Below are 19,442 nucleotides of genomic sequence, written 5' to 3' on the forward strand. Positions count from 1 at the left end.
TTCCTTTATGCTGAGCCTTCATCCTTTTATTTAAAATTTGCAAGCTGTAGCGTCAGCTTAACCAAAAAGGATTAAGTCCAAACCCAACAGAGAACAAAGATAATTCTCAGTAATTGGGAAAAAATGAAGATGAATGGGACAGCTAGATAAGGACCAATTAGCTGCTGGGAGTGTACAGCTGTGGTCTCCTCACAGAGCGCTCTCAGGGGCAAGAACCCACCCATCCACACACACACACAGACACACACACACACAAACACACGCACAAATACGCTAACAATATGGGAGCTGGCAGAAATTAGCCTGATGACCCTGGAACGGAGAGAATGGCGATTCCTCCTCGTCTTGCCATTTCCCTTTCAACTTGGATGCAGGCAACACTCCAGGTATGTGGACAACGCCAAATGAGCGGGTGGTGATTTAGGATTTTGAAGGAGGTTATCATCTCAACACTGCAGCAAAACTGCTGATATCGAACAAATATGTTTTGTGGTCACATTCAGAACCATTTTCCCCACACAAAATAATGAATATGGGATGAATTCATTCTTGGGGGAAAACACTGGCTCAATGATGTTGACACGAGCATTTTAATATGCCCATAAAAAATAAGTTGTTTCATTAAATAAAGAATAAATGCAGCATTTTGTGACTTTCTTCTTATTTTTGTCAAGCTGTTAGACTATATTGGAATGTGAACCAAGGTCATAGACCGTGAGTACCACTTTTGACCTGTCAAAAGAGCCATTTCCTGGTCTATGGTTGTCATCACTAATTAATTATTTGGCAAGACCAAGTTCACACAAGCAGTTGTACAAATAGCACTGAGTTAAATTTAAGGCCTGGAGTCATAGTTTGATGGAAAATGGATGGATTCAATACGGTTCTACTTCAGAATCAGTCAAATTAAATAAAAGTCGAGTAATTAATGATGATTAATGATGTTTTTGTGAGCTGCCACATCAACTCATTCACTGCCCGACGTGCAAAAATGTGTCCACTCCAGTGCCAAGGTTTTTGTCATTTTCACTCAAATTCCAGAACCCACAGAATACTGACTTTTAGGACTACATAAACATTCAATGCAGCATGAGAAACCTTACAGTCTCTTCTTTCATCAGAAGAAAGAGTTAATTCCTAATGTATATGGGTCTGGAGTAATATGAGGTGAAAGTGGAAGCGGTTGTACAAAAGGCAAAAGCTGCCCCCTTGTGGGAAGGAAAAACGTTGCTAGACACCAGAGTTTTATCAGCACCCTCCCCCCGCCATCCAAATCCAAAACCTGAACGAATCGGGAACAGCGCTTCACGTTATATGTTCAATTCCCAAATGAATTTGGCCCAGTTGCGTCGAAAATAACTGTCACGGTTTGGCAATATTTTTTATTAAACAGTGGTGCTGCTCTCATCGCCTCTAATTATCTGAATGTGGGATGTCGTATCACACGGGTGAATCAATGTCTCTTTTCACTGGGTCCTGCCATACATGAAAAGCAAACGGTCAATCGTGTCTTTCAGCTCTGATGCTGGTATTTGCAGGACCGGTCTGTGAAAGAGGCAAGGGCTTATATAAAGTGCCTCCGAGATTCAGCAAACATGTTTTGATGTGGTCTGACATTTTTCTTGAACTTCTACTGGTTTGGAGAGACATTTGAATGAGGATGCCGTATGTAAAAAAAAAAAAAAAAATGTACAGTATGTCTGGACACCGTCTGCGACTCCACTGCTCAGAAGTCGATTAGGAAGTGTTGCATTTAAGCAATCTTTGCCCCACTTGTGTTTCTTTGGTTGGTGGCATCATCTGGCTGATGACAGTCGGAATTCCCAAAACGAATTACGAGCGGGATTGCAGCTCCATTAGACCTGCGTAGTGATGAGATGGACGAGTGCTGTGGCAAGCACCCAGTGGCCAAAGAAAAGGCCAGGAGTGGGGAGGGGAGTCGGCGGGGTGAGGTGGGTTGGTTGAAAGATGGATGGATTTTGATCAAATAATAAAGGAGGAGCCGTTGAACATTGTTATCTTTACCTCCCACTTGTCTTACTGAGAAACACTTTATTTTCCTTTCAGGCCAAAGAAGAAAGGAAAAACAAAACAATTCCTTCTCTTGGAATTGGCAGGTGTTTGTTAGTGGGCAGCGGACAGTATTTTCTTTCCCAGTAATGAAGGTTGTGGCTCGGGTCAGTGCACAGAGGGAATCTGGGGAGGGGAGTGGGTGGTGGGGGCTGTTTATCCCCCTCAAGGCCCAGCGCCACACGTGTTTTGCTTGGTGTGTGATCTGTAATTGTGGCATTTCTTGAGAGGCATAGGAACAACTATTTCCCCTCTTGTTGATGGTGTTTGTCTAGTTTGATTTAAGAAAGGAACCATCTGTTTTTTTTCTAATATATATATGTTCTTTTTGGGCGGCCCGGTAGTCGAGTGGTTAGCACACCGGCTTCACAGTGCAGAGGTCGCCGGTTCGCATCCCGGTCCGGCCTCCCTGTGTGGAGTTTGCATGTTCTCCCCGGACCCGCGTGGGTTTTCTCCGGGTCCTCCGGCTTCCTCCCACACTCCAAAAACATGCATGGCAGGCAGATTGAACACTCCAAATTGTCCCTAGGTGTGAGTGTGAGAGTGACTGTTGTACGTCTTTGTGTGCCCTGCGATTGGCTGGCAACCAATTCAGGGTGTCCCCCGCCTCGTGCCCGAAGACAGCTGAGATAGGCTCCAGAAACCCCCGCGACCCAAATGAGGAATAAGCGGTACGGATAATGAGATGAGATGAGATATGTTCTTTTTGATGCAAACAATTAATGCAATGGAGAAACATTAAGCTGTTCCAGTTACATCAACACAAAGACATCAACCACTCATCCAACTGTATGTTTGGAACAGAATATCCTTCACTAGCTGGCTCACACTTTCAGCCTTCTCAAACAATCACTAAGAAGGTTGGGATTTCATAGAGCCATGCAGTCCAATTATGTCAATGTCACGGCTGGTCACATATACAGTGGTACCTCGGTTCTCGAACGCCTCAGTGTTCGAACAAATCGGTGTTCGAACAAAATATTCGAGATATTCTTGCTTCGGCGCTTGAACATCAATCGGTGTTCGAACGCCAATACGACGCGTGAGTGCGTATGCAAAGGTGGGGAGGTGAGCGGCGCACGGGTCAAATGTTGTCGCTAGCGGGCATGCTGCGTTTTGCTCTAGCATTTAATGTAGGTGTACGAAGAGTTTTAGCCCCTAATCATGCCTCCAAAGAAAGTAAGTGCTGCTTAAAGTGACAAAAGAAAAGTAGTACGTACAACTATTGCATTTAAGAAAGAAATAATCGCAAAATATGAAGGAGCTGTGCGAGTGTCTGATCTGGCTAGGGAATACAGCATGGCGAAATCAACGATCAGTACGATATTAAAGAATAAGGAGGCTGTGAAATCTAGTGATGTGACCGTGGGAATGAGAGCAAGTGTCATTGGATAGATATTTTAAGAGAAAAGAACATCCTGTAGCCGAGTCATCCGAAGCTGTCACGTTCTGAGCGAGAGTGATGGCAGATGACTCGTCGGAACGTAGTGGAATGTTTGGGATCCCAAAACAGACACGTACTACCCAAGCAGGATGTTTATTAACAAATCAAAGAAAACACAGCGAGTAAGAAGGCAGGGGTGAGCCGACCCGCTTACTCCGCCAAAAAGCAAATGGCACACGAGGGTGCAAAATTACGCAATCCCGGAAGATGACATAAATTTACGGGACGCAGGGAAAATACCTCGGACCGGATACACTCGCGCATCGAAGGAAGATTCCAGGTACGGTGGCGAGTTGAGTCATTGGCGAGGTGATCACGAACCGTATAAATGCCCCGTGCCGTGATTAGAGAATGACAGCAGGTGAAGAACGGCCGGGAGAGGCAGCCCCCCCCAACCCCCCCCCCCCCCCCCCCCCCACTGTCAACTCGCAAGTGACATGAACAAAGAGGTGGTTTCGGTGTTCGAAAAAATCGTTTTTCGAACAGGGTCCTGGAACGAATTATGGTCGCGAACCGAGGTACCACTGTACTGTATATATATGCAGCTTCAAAGATTTTGTTGGTAGGGTAAGGCATAAGAATGTAAAATGTACAGGTTAAGTAGGTACACAGTGCAAGTTCAATATGTATATATATATCTGATGTTGGGAAATTGGGGTTTTAAGGAGGGAATATATCTAGGTATCAGTTGTGTGTAGGGTTGGTAGTTAACTCATTCTCTGTCATTCCCGAATTTATTCGGAATTGAAAATATAACATGGAGCGCCATTCCCGAATTTGTTCGGGTTTTGTTTTAGCTTGATGGGGTGACAATAAATCACTGGCCAGATGTCTGGCATTGTTTTCCCTCCCACAAGGGGGCAGCATGTATGTATGTATGTATGTATGTATGTATGTATGTATGTATGTATGTATGTATGTATGTATGTATGTATGTATGTATGTATGCATGCATGCATGCATGCATGCATGCATGCATGTATGTATGTATGTATGTATGTATGTATGTATGTATGTATGTATGCATGCATGCATGCATGCATGTATGTATGTATGTATGTATGTATGTATGTATGTGTGTGTGCGTGCATGGATGCATGTATGTATGTATGTATGTATGTATGTATGTATGTATGTATGTATGTATGTATGTATGTATGTATGTATGTATGTATTGCATTTAATTTTGGACAGCCGCCCTCATTTCAAGCTCATGTCACACCAGACCCATATCATATAATTTATGAATTAACTATTTTTTGTTAAAGAAGATAGTCTAAGGTTTCTTACGCTGCATTGAATGTTGATGTAGCCCTCAAATGTCTTAAGAATGAATGTCTCTCTGTGTCTTTGTGTTGTCATGTTATTTGTTATTGTTTTTTTTTTGTTCTTTTGACTTCAAGACGGCGCCGCGAGAGTGGCTGCCTTTCCAGCAGCTCCTGTGTTTTGCTTTTATACTTTCATTTCTTTCATAACTTTGCTGCTGTGAAATGTAAATTTCTCCACTGCGAGACTAATAAAGGCAAATCCAATCCAATCCAATCCAATCCAATATTCTGTGGGTCCTGCAATTTGAGTGACATGAGGAAAACCCTGGCACTTGAGTGTCTGGCAGTGAATGAGCAAAGTACGATGAGGATGTTGGAGGTAGGTACACAAAAAAATGGTTATAATTGTATGCAATTTTATTTCATCTAGTGGTCGCACACAAGAAAATCATTTGGATCCAAATGCATTTTTAAGATACATGTATAGTTTACCCAATAAATGTATTTGGATCCGATATATTTTCTTTTGTGGAACCAGTTGATGAAATAAAAAAGACACCATTTTCTTTTTCAATGCATGTAAGCAGGGTTTTGTAGGACAGCCAGTAGGTATTGGAGGCAGGGTGATTGGCAGGGTAAGACGGTCTGAAGGGAGATATGTAGATAGGTTGGAAGGTAAGGACAGGATTGGTGGGATATATGTACGGTATAGTTAGGTAAGGTGCATATGAAGAGCGGGTAGCTAGGTAGCTCGCTAGAAAGATGGGGCCGAGTTGGACTTTGTACGAACATCAGCGCTGCGGTGTCAAGAGAGACAGTGGCTGAATCGGTATCACACGAGTTGATATTTTGGTGGATTTACTGGTATTAAATATAATCCAAGGGTCGAGATGGATGAAGAAGCAATGCAATAACTCTGCGGCGTATTATCAGGATGACTCCTACTGGCCACCCCGGTCACAGGAAAGTGCTTGATATAAACACGAGATTGCTGCGACACCCGGTAATCAATATGAGGATGGTTTTCAGTACCAAACATCATTTGTCTCCGAGACCATTCCTTTGACCAAATGAAGCATTAATTCAAATCATAAATCTGAGATGATTTAAATCCGTCCTGAGTGAGAGCAGGGGCGAGATGAGGAGGAGGTGGGGGGTCGGTGTTGGGACAGGGGGGTGTAGAGTGGCCCTGTCGAGCTAATGATTTATTTTCTACATTTCTGCGAGCGAGAGATTTGTCCATACTTACTGACAGGTCACCTTCAAATCCCACTGGCAGACTGTTCATCACCATGCAGACGAGCATGGTCTCATCGTAGCGGGTAAATATTAAAGGAAAAAGAATCAAATTGATTGTGGATGGGGCCGAGAGGCGTTGCCGCCATATATTTCACTCACAGGCTAATGCTGGACGCACCTGAGAGCCGCTCCCGCCCTTCGCGTGCTTGGATTACGATTCTAGCGTGGCACGGCTGTGCTCAAGGTTACCATTTAAATTGTAAAAAGATAAAAGAGTTTCTTATTAGCTCCATTGCCGCAGCCTTGCTGTTGGTGCTCACATTTATCTTTATTTATCTGACCCCGCACGCTCCTTTTCTCTTCCGTCTTTCTTTTTTTTCTACACTCTCGATTCTCTTGGAGCAACGACCTCACGGTTTATGCATTCTGCATTGTTAAAATGGGCTTCGGATATACATCCTGTTTTCGTGTGCGGTGTCAAGTGTTACCAGTGAAATGTATTCAGGAGTCGCAGTAAGTAAATTAAAACGCTTCAATTTAGCAGCCAAAGCTTCGGGGAATACATTTGGTTTATAATTCGGAACGGCTCGTGGATCTGCTCTATTATCATTCTCTTTAATACACTAAGTGCTTCTGTGTGATATCATGAAAATCCTTCTGCATTTTAGGGCTAATAATTAATTGGAATGGCACACAGCGAAAGGAGGGAAGAAAAAAAATCCAAAGCTTTCACAGCGATTCAATTAGGCTTGTTAAAAGCCTGATAGCTTTGGGAAATTGTGTTCACAGATTCACTTAGCCTTCAAGAGTGTTGAGTCTAACTTTTAACACAACAATCTCAAATGTCAGGTGACGGAAATAGGAACAAATCTGCACTAGTCTTGCAGCTGGCTCAAATTAGCCAATATTAGTATTATATTATTTCTAACAAAAAGTGACAGCTTGTAAAATTGTGTATATTAAAAATGGTTGGATGATTTAGAAGAAAAACAGATTTAATTTTAAGAAAAATATGTTATATATAATTGTATATGTTAACTCATTCACTGACATTAAAGAAATGCATTCGGGAATTGAAAATATGACGTGGAGCCTCATTCCCGAATATGTTCGGGTTGTGTTTTTTTCCTGTGGGCAGGGTGCCAATAAAGTGCTGGTCAGACCTCAGGCAAAGTTTTCCACGAGGGGGCAGAATTTGCCTTTTGTACCGTCGCCCCCACTTGCACCTTATATTACTCCAGACCCATATAACTAAGGGATTAACTCTTTCTTACTGATGAAATAAGAGTGTAAGGCTTCTGTGGGTCCTGGAATTTGAATGAAAATGACAAAAACTGGAGTGGACACATTTTTGTACGTCTGGCAGTGAATGATTTAATGATATAATGATGTGTCAATCTTTGATTGTTCCTGAGGATTGCTGTGTTGGTGGCAGTACAGTACACTATGTGCGCCCTCACCGACGCTGGAGCTGAGGTCTCCGTTCTCACCATCGACCGCGTGGTGGTGGTTGGCGTTTGAATGGAAGCCGCCCATGGCCTCCAACTTGATCTTCTTGACCTTCATGGCCTCTGCGATTGCTGCATTGGCTGCTGCTGCCGCTGCCGCCGTGAGACCTTCAGGCAGGGGGAGAAAGAGGAGCATACAGACTGCTTAGCTATAGAGTGCCACAAGTTCGCCAGGGGACACAAAAAAACCTTTGAGCAAATGAATGGAAAGAAAAGGGGTCTTTTGAAATAGAAGAACAATGAATAAATTCATACCCCATCGGGAATAGGCATGTACATGCTTTTTTTCATTAGGTGACAGAGGATATCTTCACAGCGGGCTGTCATGATGATGATATCATATGAATGTGATAAAGGCTACACGGTCCCAATGGTGCCTCACCCTCTACATTGAAATATTTGTGCCTTCAAGGGGAACAGATGCTATTATAATAAGTATGTGTGAATCATGATGCAAGCATGCATTTGTTTGTTTTATATACTGTTTCACTGTATGAATTACACTTTGGTATTATACTATCAAATGTCTGATGACCAGCAGTGTGCTGATCAGCAAGCACATGCCTCGTGGGCAGTCCTTTGGCCCATCTGTGATCTTCTTCTTTTCCTTTCGACTTTTCCCTTCAGGGGTCGCCACAGTGAATCAATGTCCTCCATCTATCCCGGTTTTGTGCATCTTCTTCTCTCACACCAGCTACCTTCATGTCCTCTTTGACCACATCCATGAACCTCCTCTTCGGTATTCCTCTCGGTCTCCTGCCTGGCAGTTCAAGGCTCAGCATCCTTCTCCCGATATAGTCACTCTCTCTCCTCTGGACATGTCCAAACCATCTCAGTCTGGCCTCTCTGACTTTCTCTCCAAAGCCTCTAATATGAGTTGTCCCTCTAATGTACTCATTCCTGATCCTATCCAACCTGGTCACTCCAAAGAAAACCTCAACATCTTCAGCTCTGCTACCTCCAGCTCTGCTTCCTGTCTTTTCTTCAGTGGCACTCTCTCCAGTCCAAACATCACGGCTGGTCTCAACACTGTTTTATACACTTTTCATTTCATCCTAGCTTAACCCGCCTATCACACATCACACCTGACATTTTTCTCCAGCCTGCATGGACACGCTTCTTCACCTCTTTTCCACATTCTCCATTGCTCTGGACAGTTGACCCCAAGTACTTAAAATCCTCCACCTTCTTTATCTCTTCTCCCTGGAGCATCACTCTTACACTGGGATCCCTCTCATTCACACACATATATTCCGTCTTGCTGCGACTGATCTTCATTCCTCTCCTTTCTTCTCTCTTCTCTATCAGCAGTCTTAAAGCAAACACTGCATCTGTCGTACTCTGCTTCAACTACTCTGCTTCAACTACAACTACTTGCTTCAACTACTCTTTACCAGAGTTTCATTGTGTGGCTCATCAACTTTATTCCTCTGTAGTTAGTACAACTCTGCACATCTCCTTTGTTCTTAAAAATGGGCACGAGTACACTTCGTCTCCATTCTTCAGGCATCTGTTCACCATCTAAGATCTTGTTGAATAACCCAGTCATGAACACCACTGCCACCTCTCCAAGACACTTCCATACCTCGATTGGTAAATCATCAGTTTGGCCCATCTGTGATACATGTATTTATTTACTAATTTATTTATTTATACACACTAATTCATTGCCACTGCGTAGCACATTGTAATACTTAATCCTTGCCTAAATCTACCAGCCACAGCACAATATTCAGAGAAAATAGCAAATGCTCACTGTTGAGAAGTATTGGATAAGGAGACGTATCCACTTTCTACCACATGGTGATTTAGGTAATTTTTTTTTAAAGGTCGCATTGTATTTTTAGAAATGGTTTATACTGTGATTTCTAAGATATCAAAATGGTTGCATCGAATTTGTAAAGAAGCTCTGTTTTTGTCGGAAATAAAATGAATGTTAGTTTTAGAGGAAATAACAAGAAGAAACCAACTTATGATAGCTACGATTTTAATGCCACATTTTGTTTTAAACACAATGTAATAAAAGAAAATATAATGTACCTAAAGGGTCAAACTACAGTATGCATGATGTTGCTATTACATAGTATTTATCTGATATTTGCTAACACCAACTTTTCATTTTTTGTTATTTTGGTTGATGTTGTGCATAAATCTATGCCTCTTATTATTATGATCAAAAAGTTAAAAAAAATAACTGAAAAAATCTAATAGAGTCAAAGTGAAAACCGAACGAATTAACATGCGACAGCAAGAATTAGTTGGATTTTTTGGTTGTTTTAAGATTGTAATTATAATTTCAATTTGTTGACAGAAGTTGAGTAGAGAGAAGACGGACTTTTTTATCGAAACACAGCATCAAATGTTTCAAATAAATATAAAATAAATTAAGTTGGGCGCACACATACATAAGGCATGAAAAGATGTTTTCACATGGTCATAATTTGTGCTAACTACCTCTAAAGTTAGCAGGAACATTGCTAGTCAAACAGAAACAACGTATAAGGATGTTACCTGCCACAGTTTTATAGATTTAAAATGATAATAATTTCACACATTTAGTATTGCAACAACGGACCATTTAAACAATCAAGTCCATTGTCCAAGTTGATTAGTTATAATTGCAAAATATACTTTGAAAAATATACAAATTTAGAAGTCGGCCAACATGTCCAAGTTCTTGTTTGTTTTGTGTGCCTTAAATATGGATTTTTCTCAACAACCAAATTTCAAACAAAGAATGAGCATGACCGGAGCCTCAAATAAAATGAACTGGGTATGATCTAGTTACTAGATCTTACCCACTAGATTCTAGTAAGTGGATAATAGACACACATATTAATAGACACACATATGACGAATGCACTGCAGAGATCATAAAGCATCGGGTTTGTCATTGCGGCACTTTCTGGGCTTCTGGTTGGATCAAACGTCACTTGTAATCTTTATTCATGAGGCTTCTGTCTTCAGCAGTGGTAACAAATAGCGCTCAAGTTCTTCTGGGCCAGTGTGCATGGTGCGTGCGTTTCAGGGAGATTCCCTCAAATTCTCCTCATCAACATCATAAAAGATGTGCAGTTGGGAAAAGATGATTAAAAAGGAAATAAGATAGGAAGGGGCCATTAGTGGAATCAATCAGCTCTGCCGTCGAGTAGATCACCTAATTTAAAACAAATTATTTTCTTACAGAATTGCTTATATTTGATATGGAGCTTTGTCTTTGCATTTGCTGTGCTGTCACGCTCAGAAGTGGCTTTTAGCATGTGATGTGAAGGGGTGGGAATCGAATGCGTGAGCCTAGCAGTTGCTCTTTTTTCCCCCGTCTGATAGGCAGATGGTGAGAGTCATTCTGTGCATATAATTTAGAAGCTTGTTTGCATCTTAAAATACATCAGGACCATATTGGCGCACTGTATACAACATGTCAGCGATGGTCCCTCATTTGCGAGCGACTGTTCCATATGCAAAAGGTGTCAGACAGAAAAAAAGCAACGCGCCCATAAGAAGGTGATACTTGTGCACATAATGAATGTAGCCCTTGCCTGGCCTGAAGGTCAGCCTTCATTTGTGTATAATGGCCAAGAGTCAACTGTTTCCCAAATGAGACGTATGCAGAACAGACTGCAGAGTAAATATTGAAATAACCTCCTGGGATTTTTGTGTGATAAATTCACCGCACAAATCAGGTGCAGGGAACACCTCGCCGTGCCCCTGCCCGCAGCATTAAATGGGGTTGATTGTACTGCAGCCCGTGAATCCTTAACACTTGTGATTACCACCGTGGATCTTTTCATTGCTGTTTGTTTAGCTGTTTTTTTTTTTCTTCTTTTTACGTTTGTTAGGACAGCCAGTGACAACACGCATTTTCTCATCCATGACAAACTAAGGTGGGTGGAATAAGGGAAGTTTAAGAGATTCTGGGAAATACACCAGATGTTCAGGAAATTTTACATATTTTCCCAACATTTCCACCAAAATAACTTCCCCAACTCAGGCAACTTTAAAGGACAACCGACACCATTTCTTTGCTTCCTAACTGACATCAGAAAAAACGTTTTATAGCATCTAAAATACCCAAAACACACAGGCTGATATTTTTTAATCAAATGCAAAACATCAATAAAATGAGTTAAAGTCCCAAAACTACTTCAAAATGACCTCGGAGATGCTGAGTTTCAGAAGGTCCCGCCCCATTGTTCGTGACGTCACGCCAGGAAGTCTTGCATTGCTCTAGAATCAAAACAATGGCTTCAGATTCGGAGAAGATTCTTTCTTGTTACTCATCCAGTTATTAATATGATTGAAATAGTTCTGAAGAGGAAAGCATAAATGTTTGCAATCGATTAAAGAAGTCCTTCCGTCTCATTTTGAGGCGTCTGGATGCCAATATAGCACCCAGAAAATGCACAAGATGGTGCCCAAGCTCTGTTGGAAATGGGCTGATTTGTCTGCTGGCAATTTGTGTCAACTAGTAGTCTTGGTGTAACACACACACATGACTCACCATCATCATTATTTCTGTTTTTCCTTCTAATTTCGCCATACACACGGATCAACATGAAGTTTTCAGACCAAACAAAGTATCCAAAATGCATTGTGTGTCACTTTCTCGGTCAGGGGCGTTTCAGACGTGACGCAATGTCAGGCATTGTCATCAACTCGAAAATAAGACTTCCTGACTTCCTATTGAGCGCAAGTCTTAAAACGTAAAATATAGCTATATGCCATGGATTTTTTTTTTTTTAAATACAATCAGTAGAAGTCATTTGAAGTGATTTTACAAATTATGGACACAACTTGACCGGGGGCGTCGGTTGTCCTTTAATATTTATTATTTGTATACAGACGAAAATAAATAAATAAAAATAAAAACGCAGGTTGTATGTGGAGAAACATTTTGAAAGACACCAAAGACAGAAGAGTATGGTTTAAAACATCTGTTATGTTTCGTGCCCAAAACTGCACTTTGAGTCTGTCACACCAACCAGTCAACCACCAGGCCACCCACCTCCAGAACATTCATGTTTTAGAGCTAACATTGGCAAGATCGTAAAATGTCATTTTTTAATTGCATATCAATACATGCACTCATGTAAAAAAAACAAGAAATGCAAAGAAATAGCTGAGGATCAGGTGTTTATGATATTGCCGAGCAGAGCCTTGTTTGATAGCTCTGCTCGGCAATATTTGTCTTTCACTAAATGACTCCCTTAATAAATCGATTTTGTAAAATATTTCTCCTGCTAATTATTTAATTCCAACAGATCCATTGTCATATCTTCAGAACCTGCGGCTTGACGCAGCAGGCATAATGAGGAGGACGGGGAAGTCTATTAAGCCGCAGGAAGTCTAAAACGTCAACATTCCACTTTGTTGCTAATCTGCATTCATTACCATGCAAACAAAACAATCCTGCCTCGTATAGTCTCCCAAAGTCACCTTAAGATTCAGACGGTGGTATGGACACAGGTACGAATCATTGGGAGCGCAAAAATAAGCCAAAAAAAAAACAAAAAAGCACAGCCCGTCAAAGAATTAATCGAGACTAGCGAGGCGGTGTCACGCGGAGAGCACCAAACAGCAAATAACAGAGACAAGGTCTGACGGTAGCCCTTGGAGCAGCTGTCATATTAAATAATAATGAAGGAGATATTAATATGCAAAGGAAGCAGCAGCCAACTGGCTTAACGCTGCCATGCTTCCGCATATTGTCAGGATCTTCATCATTAATTAACATGCTAGCTGCCCCATACCTGCGCCAATGTCAGAACATTCTTACGACAAACACCCCAATGCCGGTGCCCTCCGCAACTAAATCGCATAATTGAATTAAAATCAGATTACCTTCACACCACTGCCCAAAAAATGGATTCATTTTTCTTACAAAATGAAATAGTTTGTTATTATTATTTTTTTTTAAGAGGGCACCACAGGCACACATTAAAACACGACATGAGGGCTATGCTGTGAGGTGGACTGCACCTACTTGAACTGTGCTACATTGGATCACGGAAACTTTAGGATCAGTTACAGTGGTTGCTAAACTTATGACAAACTGCCAACTGAGAGGATGAAAGATGTGCTGTGGCCAGCAGCACAAAGAAATAATGCAAATTGGAGGTGGATTATGATCGCATGACAATGTGTCTTTGGGTTTTGTTCGAATGCATGTCACTGAACGTCCTGCTGGTTGTTTTTCTCTACAGTATCTGCCTTGTGATTGACTGGCAACCAATTCGGGGTGGAGTCTGCCTTTCACCCGTGTTCACTTAGAATAAACTCCAGTGACCCCCGTGGTCCTGTTCAGAATAAGCTGCATTGCAAATGGATGATGAGTGGTTTTAAGACAGAGAGTCAGCATTTAAAGAATCCATCATATATTTCTTTTAAGGAAACTTAAATTTAAGACCTATCCTAAATTAAACCTAACCATAATGACTGAATGATATGAACTTTGCATTATATTACAAAAGTGACAGTCTAGTCATGGCAAATGTGAAAGATATTTAGTTAAGAGATACAGAGGGCAGTCTAGTTTATGTCTGCAGGTGCAAATTCAAGACCTTGGAGGTCTTGAATTTGGACCAAATACTAGAATTGCTGGTCATCTTTATTTAGACAAAGCTGAGGTGTATCAGAAACAATTGTAGCGCAATAGGTATTAAAATAGTATTAAATATGTTTTTTTCCCCTTTTCCTTTTAAAAGTGATGAAACTATTTGTCCACTTGTAAAACCGTTAACAACTTCATTAAAAATGTAATTTACCTTACACAAATTGCAACCACACAAATTATTTTAACTGCCAGTGGAGAAAACAATGTTTTCATTGTTTCACTGTCGTGTTATTTTAGTGAAGTAGTGGATGTTTTTCGGTAGGATGTACACTGTTAGTGGCATTCATTTCTTTAATGGTCTACTTTGTTCCTCTGGCACATAAATGAATTAAATTGAAGCTTGTTCAGCTCACTGGCCCACAGTGTCAGTGGAGGTCCTCTCTCCACTTTAAAGTAGATGTCATTTTCGTATGGTGTCATTCCATGGCAATTAATCCCATTTGGAAGGTTGGGAATGTTGGGTTAGAAGTGGGGGGCAATCTGCCTGTAATGCATCAACCATCTGAAAAACTCCCTTGGGCATGTGAATACACCTATAGACATTATGCACATATGCATGCGCACAGGTGCACACACACACACACAAACACGCACACACGCACATACACATACACACACACATACACGTACGCACACGCACGCACGCACACACACGCGCGCACACACAATCACACACACAGACATACACGCACAAACACACACATACACACAGACACAGTGCAATGCTTGCATATGAAAATCTTAGAGTATTTCCTTAAATGGGAAGTTAAGCATATTAAAATGTCCTCTTTTCTAAATGGAGGCAGTGTCAAGGGCACACATACATATGTTAACGATATGTTCCAACACGCATATTGCTGCTCTTGTTAGCGAGTGAAGAAAACCCCTAACACAGCGTAGGCGTTGATTCTAATCGAATGTGATTTGGGCATTTAGCAGCAACAAAAATGCACCATTTGTGGATGAATGGGTCCTATACACCACAGCAAATTGGAATTTGATTAGGAAAAAGTAAAATGGATTTGACAAATTTGAGCTTCGGTGATTTAAGTGTGACTGTCCATTAGCTAATATGGCACCATGGTGACATTTCAAATACAGTGGAACCTCGGTTTTCGAACGTCTCACAGTTCGAACAAATCGGAGTCCGAACACCTATCGGTGTTCGAACGCCAATAGGACGTGTGAGTGCGTATGCGAGGGTGGGGTGCTGAGCGGCGTACGGGTGGATCGCTCTCTCCGTGACCAACTGTTGTCGCTTGCTGACGTGCTGCGTTTTGCTCTAGCGTTTAATATAGGTGTACAAAGAGTTTTAGCCCCTAATCATGCCTCCAAAGAAAGTAAGTGCTGCTAAAAGTGACAAAAGAAAAGTAGTGCGTACAACTATTGCATTTAAGAAAGAAATAATCGCAAAATATGAAGGAGGTGTGCTAGTGTCTGATCTGGCTTGGGAATACAGCATGGCGAAATATACGATCAGTATGATATTAAAGAATAAGGAGGCTGTGAAATCTAGTGATGTGGCTGTGGGAGTGAGAGCAAGTGTCATTGGATAGATATTTTAAGAGAAAAGAACATCCTGTAGCCGAGTCATCCGTAGCTGTCACGTTCCGGGCGAGAGTGACGGCAGCTGACTCGTCAGAACGTAGTGGAATGTTTGGGATCCCAAAGCAGGCGGCAGAGACGTACTACCCAAGCAGGATGTTTATTCACAAATAAAAGAAAACACAGTGAGTAAGAAGGCAGGGGGTGATCCGACCCGCTTACTACGCCAAAAAGCAAATGGCACAGGAGGGTGCAAAATTACGCAATCCCGGAAGATGACATTAATGTATACATTTATGTCATCTTCAAGGTTTGCGTATACGGCACGCAGGGAAAATACGTCGGACTGGATAGACTCGCGCATCGAAGGAAGAGTCCAGGTACGGTGGCGAGGTGAGTCAATCATCCGGCATTGGCGAGGTGATCGCGAACCGTATAAATGCCCCGTGTCCGTGATTAGAGAAGCCCCGCCACCCGCTGTCAACTCAAGTGACAGGAGCAAAGAGATGGTTTCGGTGTTCGAACAAATCGCTTTTCGAACAGGGTCCTAGAACGAATTATGGTCGAGAACCGAGGTATCACTGTATACTAAGCAAAATGCTACTTAAACAGTCTTGATCAGACTTAATTATAACCACCCTAATTTGGAAACAATCATCCATAATAATCTGGTGTGTGCAAGGAATTTTCTCACAGGTATGTATAGAATATTTGGTTAGATTGTTAGAAATTTAGCAGAGCATATGTCTAAGCAAAATTGCAAAAATGAGCTTCAAAATGGCTGCCATTAATCCGAAGACCCAAAACCTACGACAGAGTCGCTCAGTGATCATACTAACAGTTTTCAAAAGTCCACCTCATGCATTTTGGAATGAACTTACCTTTTGAAATGTGAATGACCAGCTTTACCTCTCAGTTTGAAGCTATTCATTCCCTGCCATTAAGACAATTTTATCTCTCCGCCTCAATATGGGTCTGTTTACAAGAGGTAAACCTCAGGCTTCAAAATGTCTTGAGGGATGGGAAAAAAAAATTCATTGCGACAATTATAATTTGCTAAGCAGTCCGTAAAGGGCCATGAGTGGAAATATCTTGATGAAAAAAATATGAGAGAAGTAGCTAGATAATGTGGATGACACAGGTCCGATTACAGCTGACTAATGCTGTTAATGTTTCTTGAACATTGCTGCATATCTGTATGAAAAAATAATCTTAATAATGATAATATATTAATAATAAATAAATGATGCGTTAATCGTTGAAGCCATGGGCATGCCGAAAATATCGACAGTGGCGCTAGCTCAAGCAAAAAAAATTAAATAAAATGGTGTGCCATGATAACTCTTTAAGACACTTTCTCATCGCCTTTATTTACCACCCATCAGCTCGCTGGACGTTAGAACAACATAAATTAGCCGACTGTTTAGATGCTAACTTATGTGTGGTCAATTATATCCAATTAGGAAAATGTCAAGATGGGTAACTTCCCCTGACATTTAATGCGTAATCCTATCATCAAAACTGTTCAATTATGAAAGCCGCAAGCGGTGGAAAGGAAAAGTCGCATCTGACCGTGAGTGAGGGACACATGGCGGTTATGAGAACAGCAAAACCTCAATTACTTTATCAGTGGCCTCTGAATACCCCGACTAAAATGTCAAGATCAGAGTGTCGCTCTGCGCTTGAAAGGGGATGCTATCAAAAGGCTTCTCTGTTGCTCCCGTGTTCCACTAAATAACACGACTTTCTCATCATTGTCTTCCTCCGCGCTCATCTCAGCCTTTAAGTTTTGCTTTCTGCAGAGCCGAGCCGCCGACCTGGCCCTATGCGTTCAAAGCAAGTAATTGTGTTGAATGTGGTTCATATTAGGTTTCAAACATATCGCAGACAATACGGTCTTGCCTCCAGGACAAAAACACTTTTGGTTTAATATTACAGTAAAGGGGGGATAACTATAAGTCTGTTAAAGCAACACTGTGTTGTAATTTAGTAGGAAACGCTTTGTTAGATCAGGAATCAAATAAATGTCATGCACGCCAAGTGAATGCTGAAAATGTAAAATTTTTAGGCACAAAAATGGGAGCACAAAAATATGTAAATGCTGCACCTAAAGCCATCAACATCAAAGTAGTCACAATGAAGCCCGCCACAAATAGAACAAAAGCGTTTGTCGCAATAAGACTCGGCCTGAGGGGGCGTCAGGGCCTGAACGCTTGCTGTTGATTCTTGTGGCGATAAGCTTGCTTTAGCATCTACCAGCGCCTATGTACATTTTGCAGTGGAGTGGATTAATCGCGTTAATTAGAATGAGCTCCAGGACACAAATGCAACATCTACCGGAATAATCTGAGGGAAAAGATCTCCACTCCAATTTATTCAACCTTGCCTTTGTTGTTTCTTTTTTTCTACAGGGGCCTACGCAGATGATTTGTTGTTGGTGAATGAGTGAGCAGCGGGTGTCTGGTGGCGGGTGGCTTCATGTGTCACGTTGGGCCCATTGCCATTTCGAGGATGAGCTGCCCTCGAGGAGGCAATACCGTGGTTCCTCCAAGTTCCAACACCCGAAGGAAATATCTGGAATGACCCATAGATGAGAAGGTTTCTTCAGCCGTCATCTGTACAAATTTGAAGGTTTTGGACGTTTCGCCTCCTATCCAAGAGGCTTCGTCAGAGAACTAAAGTCTGACTGGTCGTATCGGCCCTATTTATATATCCCTAATGTCCAGCCATGGCGGCGCCGGACACAGCTATGATAGGTCCCTACTCTCAGGTGGGGGGGAGCAGAGGACCACTCCCTGTGGCCCCACTGATTGTTCCTACATTCCTGACTAACGACTGGCCCATTTCCCCCACTCCCACCGGTATCACCTCATAAGCATTACGAATGTTGCCTAACCTGTTTTGCCTGAGCAGGCTATTGTATGAACGATCCAAATTGAACCTCACCCCACCAGACCGGTTTAATGAAGGATTTTGTTGTTTTATAAGAATTGCTTCTTTTACCCCCCTTTCAAACCATCTATGTTCTTTCGCTAAGATTTTAACCTCATTGTTGTCAAATGAGTGGTTGCTAGCTTTTAGGTGCAAATGTACTGCCGATTGAGGCCCACTTGTATTATCCCTGCGATGTTGATAAAGTCTTTTTTTGAGAATTTGTTGAGTCTCCCCAATGTACTGCTCTTTACAATTTTCATTCTTACAATGTATGGAATAAACTACATTACTTTGTTTTTCATTTGGTAGGCTATCTTTTGGATGCACTAATTTTTGCCTTAACGTGTTTATCGGTTTGAAATAAGTAGGAATTTTGTGTTGCCAAAGGACTCTTTGTAATTTTTCAGAAACTTCTGCAATGTAAGGTACTGCTACTCCTCTCCTTTTTGTATCTTGAGAATTATTGGTTTCATTCCCTATTCTTTCTTTCTGACATTTGTTGAATGACCACTGAGGTTGCCCACAGTTAGTGAGTGCTCGCCTGATATGTTTTGACTCATTTTCTCTCCCTTCAATGCTAGTTGGTATTAGTTTATCCCTATGCTGGAGGGTTCTGATAACTCCTAGTTTATGTTGTAAAGGGTGGTTAGAGTAAAAAAGTAAGTATTGGTCAGTGTGCGTAGCCTTCCTAAAGACTTCTGTTTTTAGCGCTCTGTCCTCTTTTATAATTACTTTACAATCCAAGAAGGCTAGTTGGTTCTCTTGAATGTCCTCACGAGTAAATTTAATGTTGAAGTCTACAGAGTTGAGGTGATCTGTGA

General features: G+C 41.6%; 1 protein-coding gene across 3 annotated transcripts in view; it reads right to left on the bottom strand.

Annotated features, from left to right (window-relative positions):
* dachd (dachshund d) overlaps nt 1–19,442 on the bottom strand; it is a 212,087-nt gene that overhangs the window by 83,077 nt on the left and 109,568 nt on the right. For 2 of the 3 annotated variants that reach the window (XM_089003286.1, XM_089003287.1), the window contains exon 3: nt 7,482–7,637. In XM_089003286.1, coding sequence (XP_088859412.1) covers nt 7,482–7,637 — 156 coding nt within the window. The remainder of the gene's footprint in view (nt 1–7,481; nt 7,638–19,442) is intronic. The other variant, XM_089003288.1, reaches the window with a different exon arrangement.

The sequence above is a fragment of the Hippocampus bargibanti genome, linkage group LG08 (genome assembly GCF_051943395.1).
Source record: "Hippocampus bargibanti isolate YZ-2025 linkage group LG08, ASM5194339v1, whole genome shotgun sequence".
NCBI lineage: Eukaryota > Metazoa > Chordata > Actinopteri > Syngnathiformes > Syngnathidae > Hippocampus > Hippocampus bargibanti.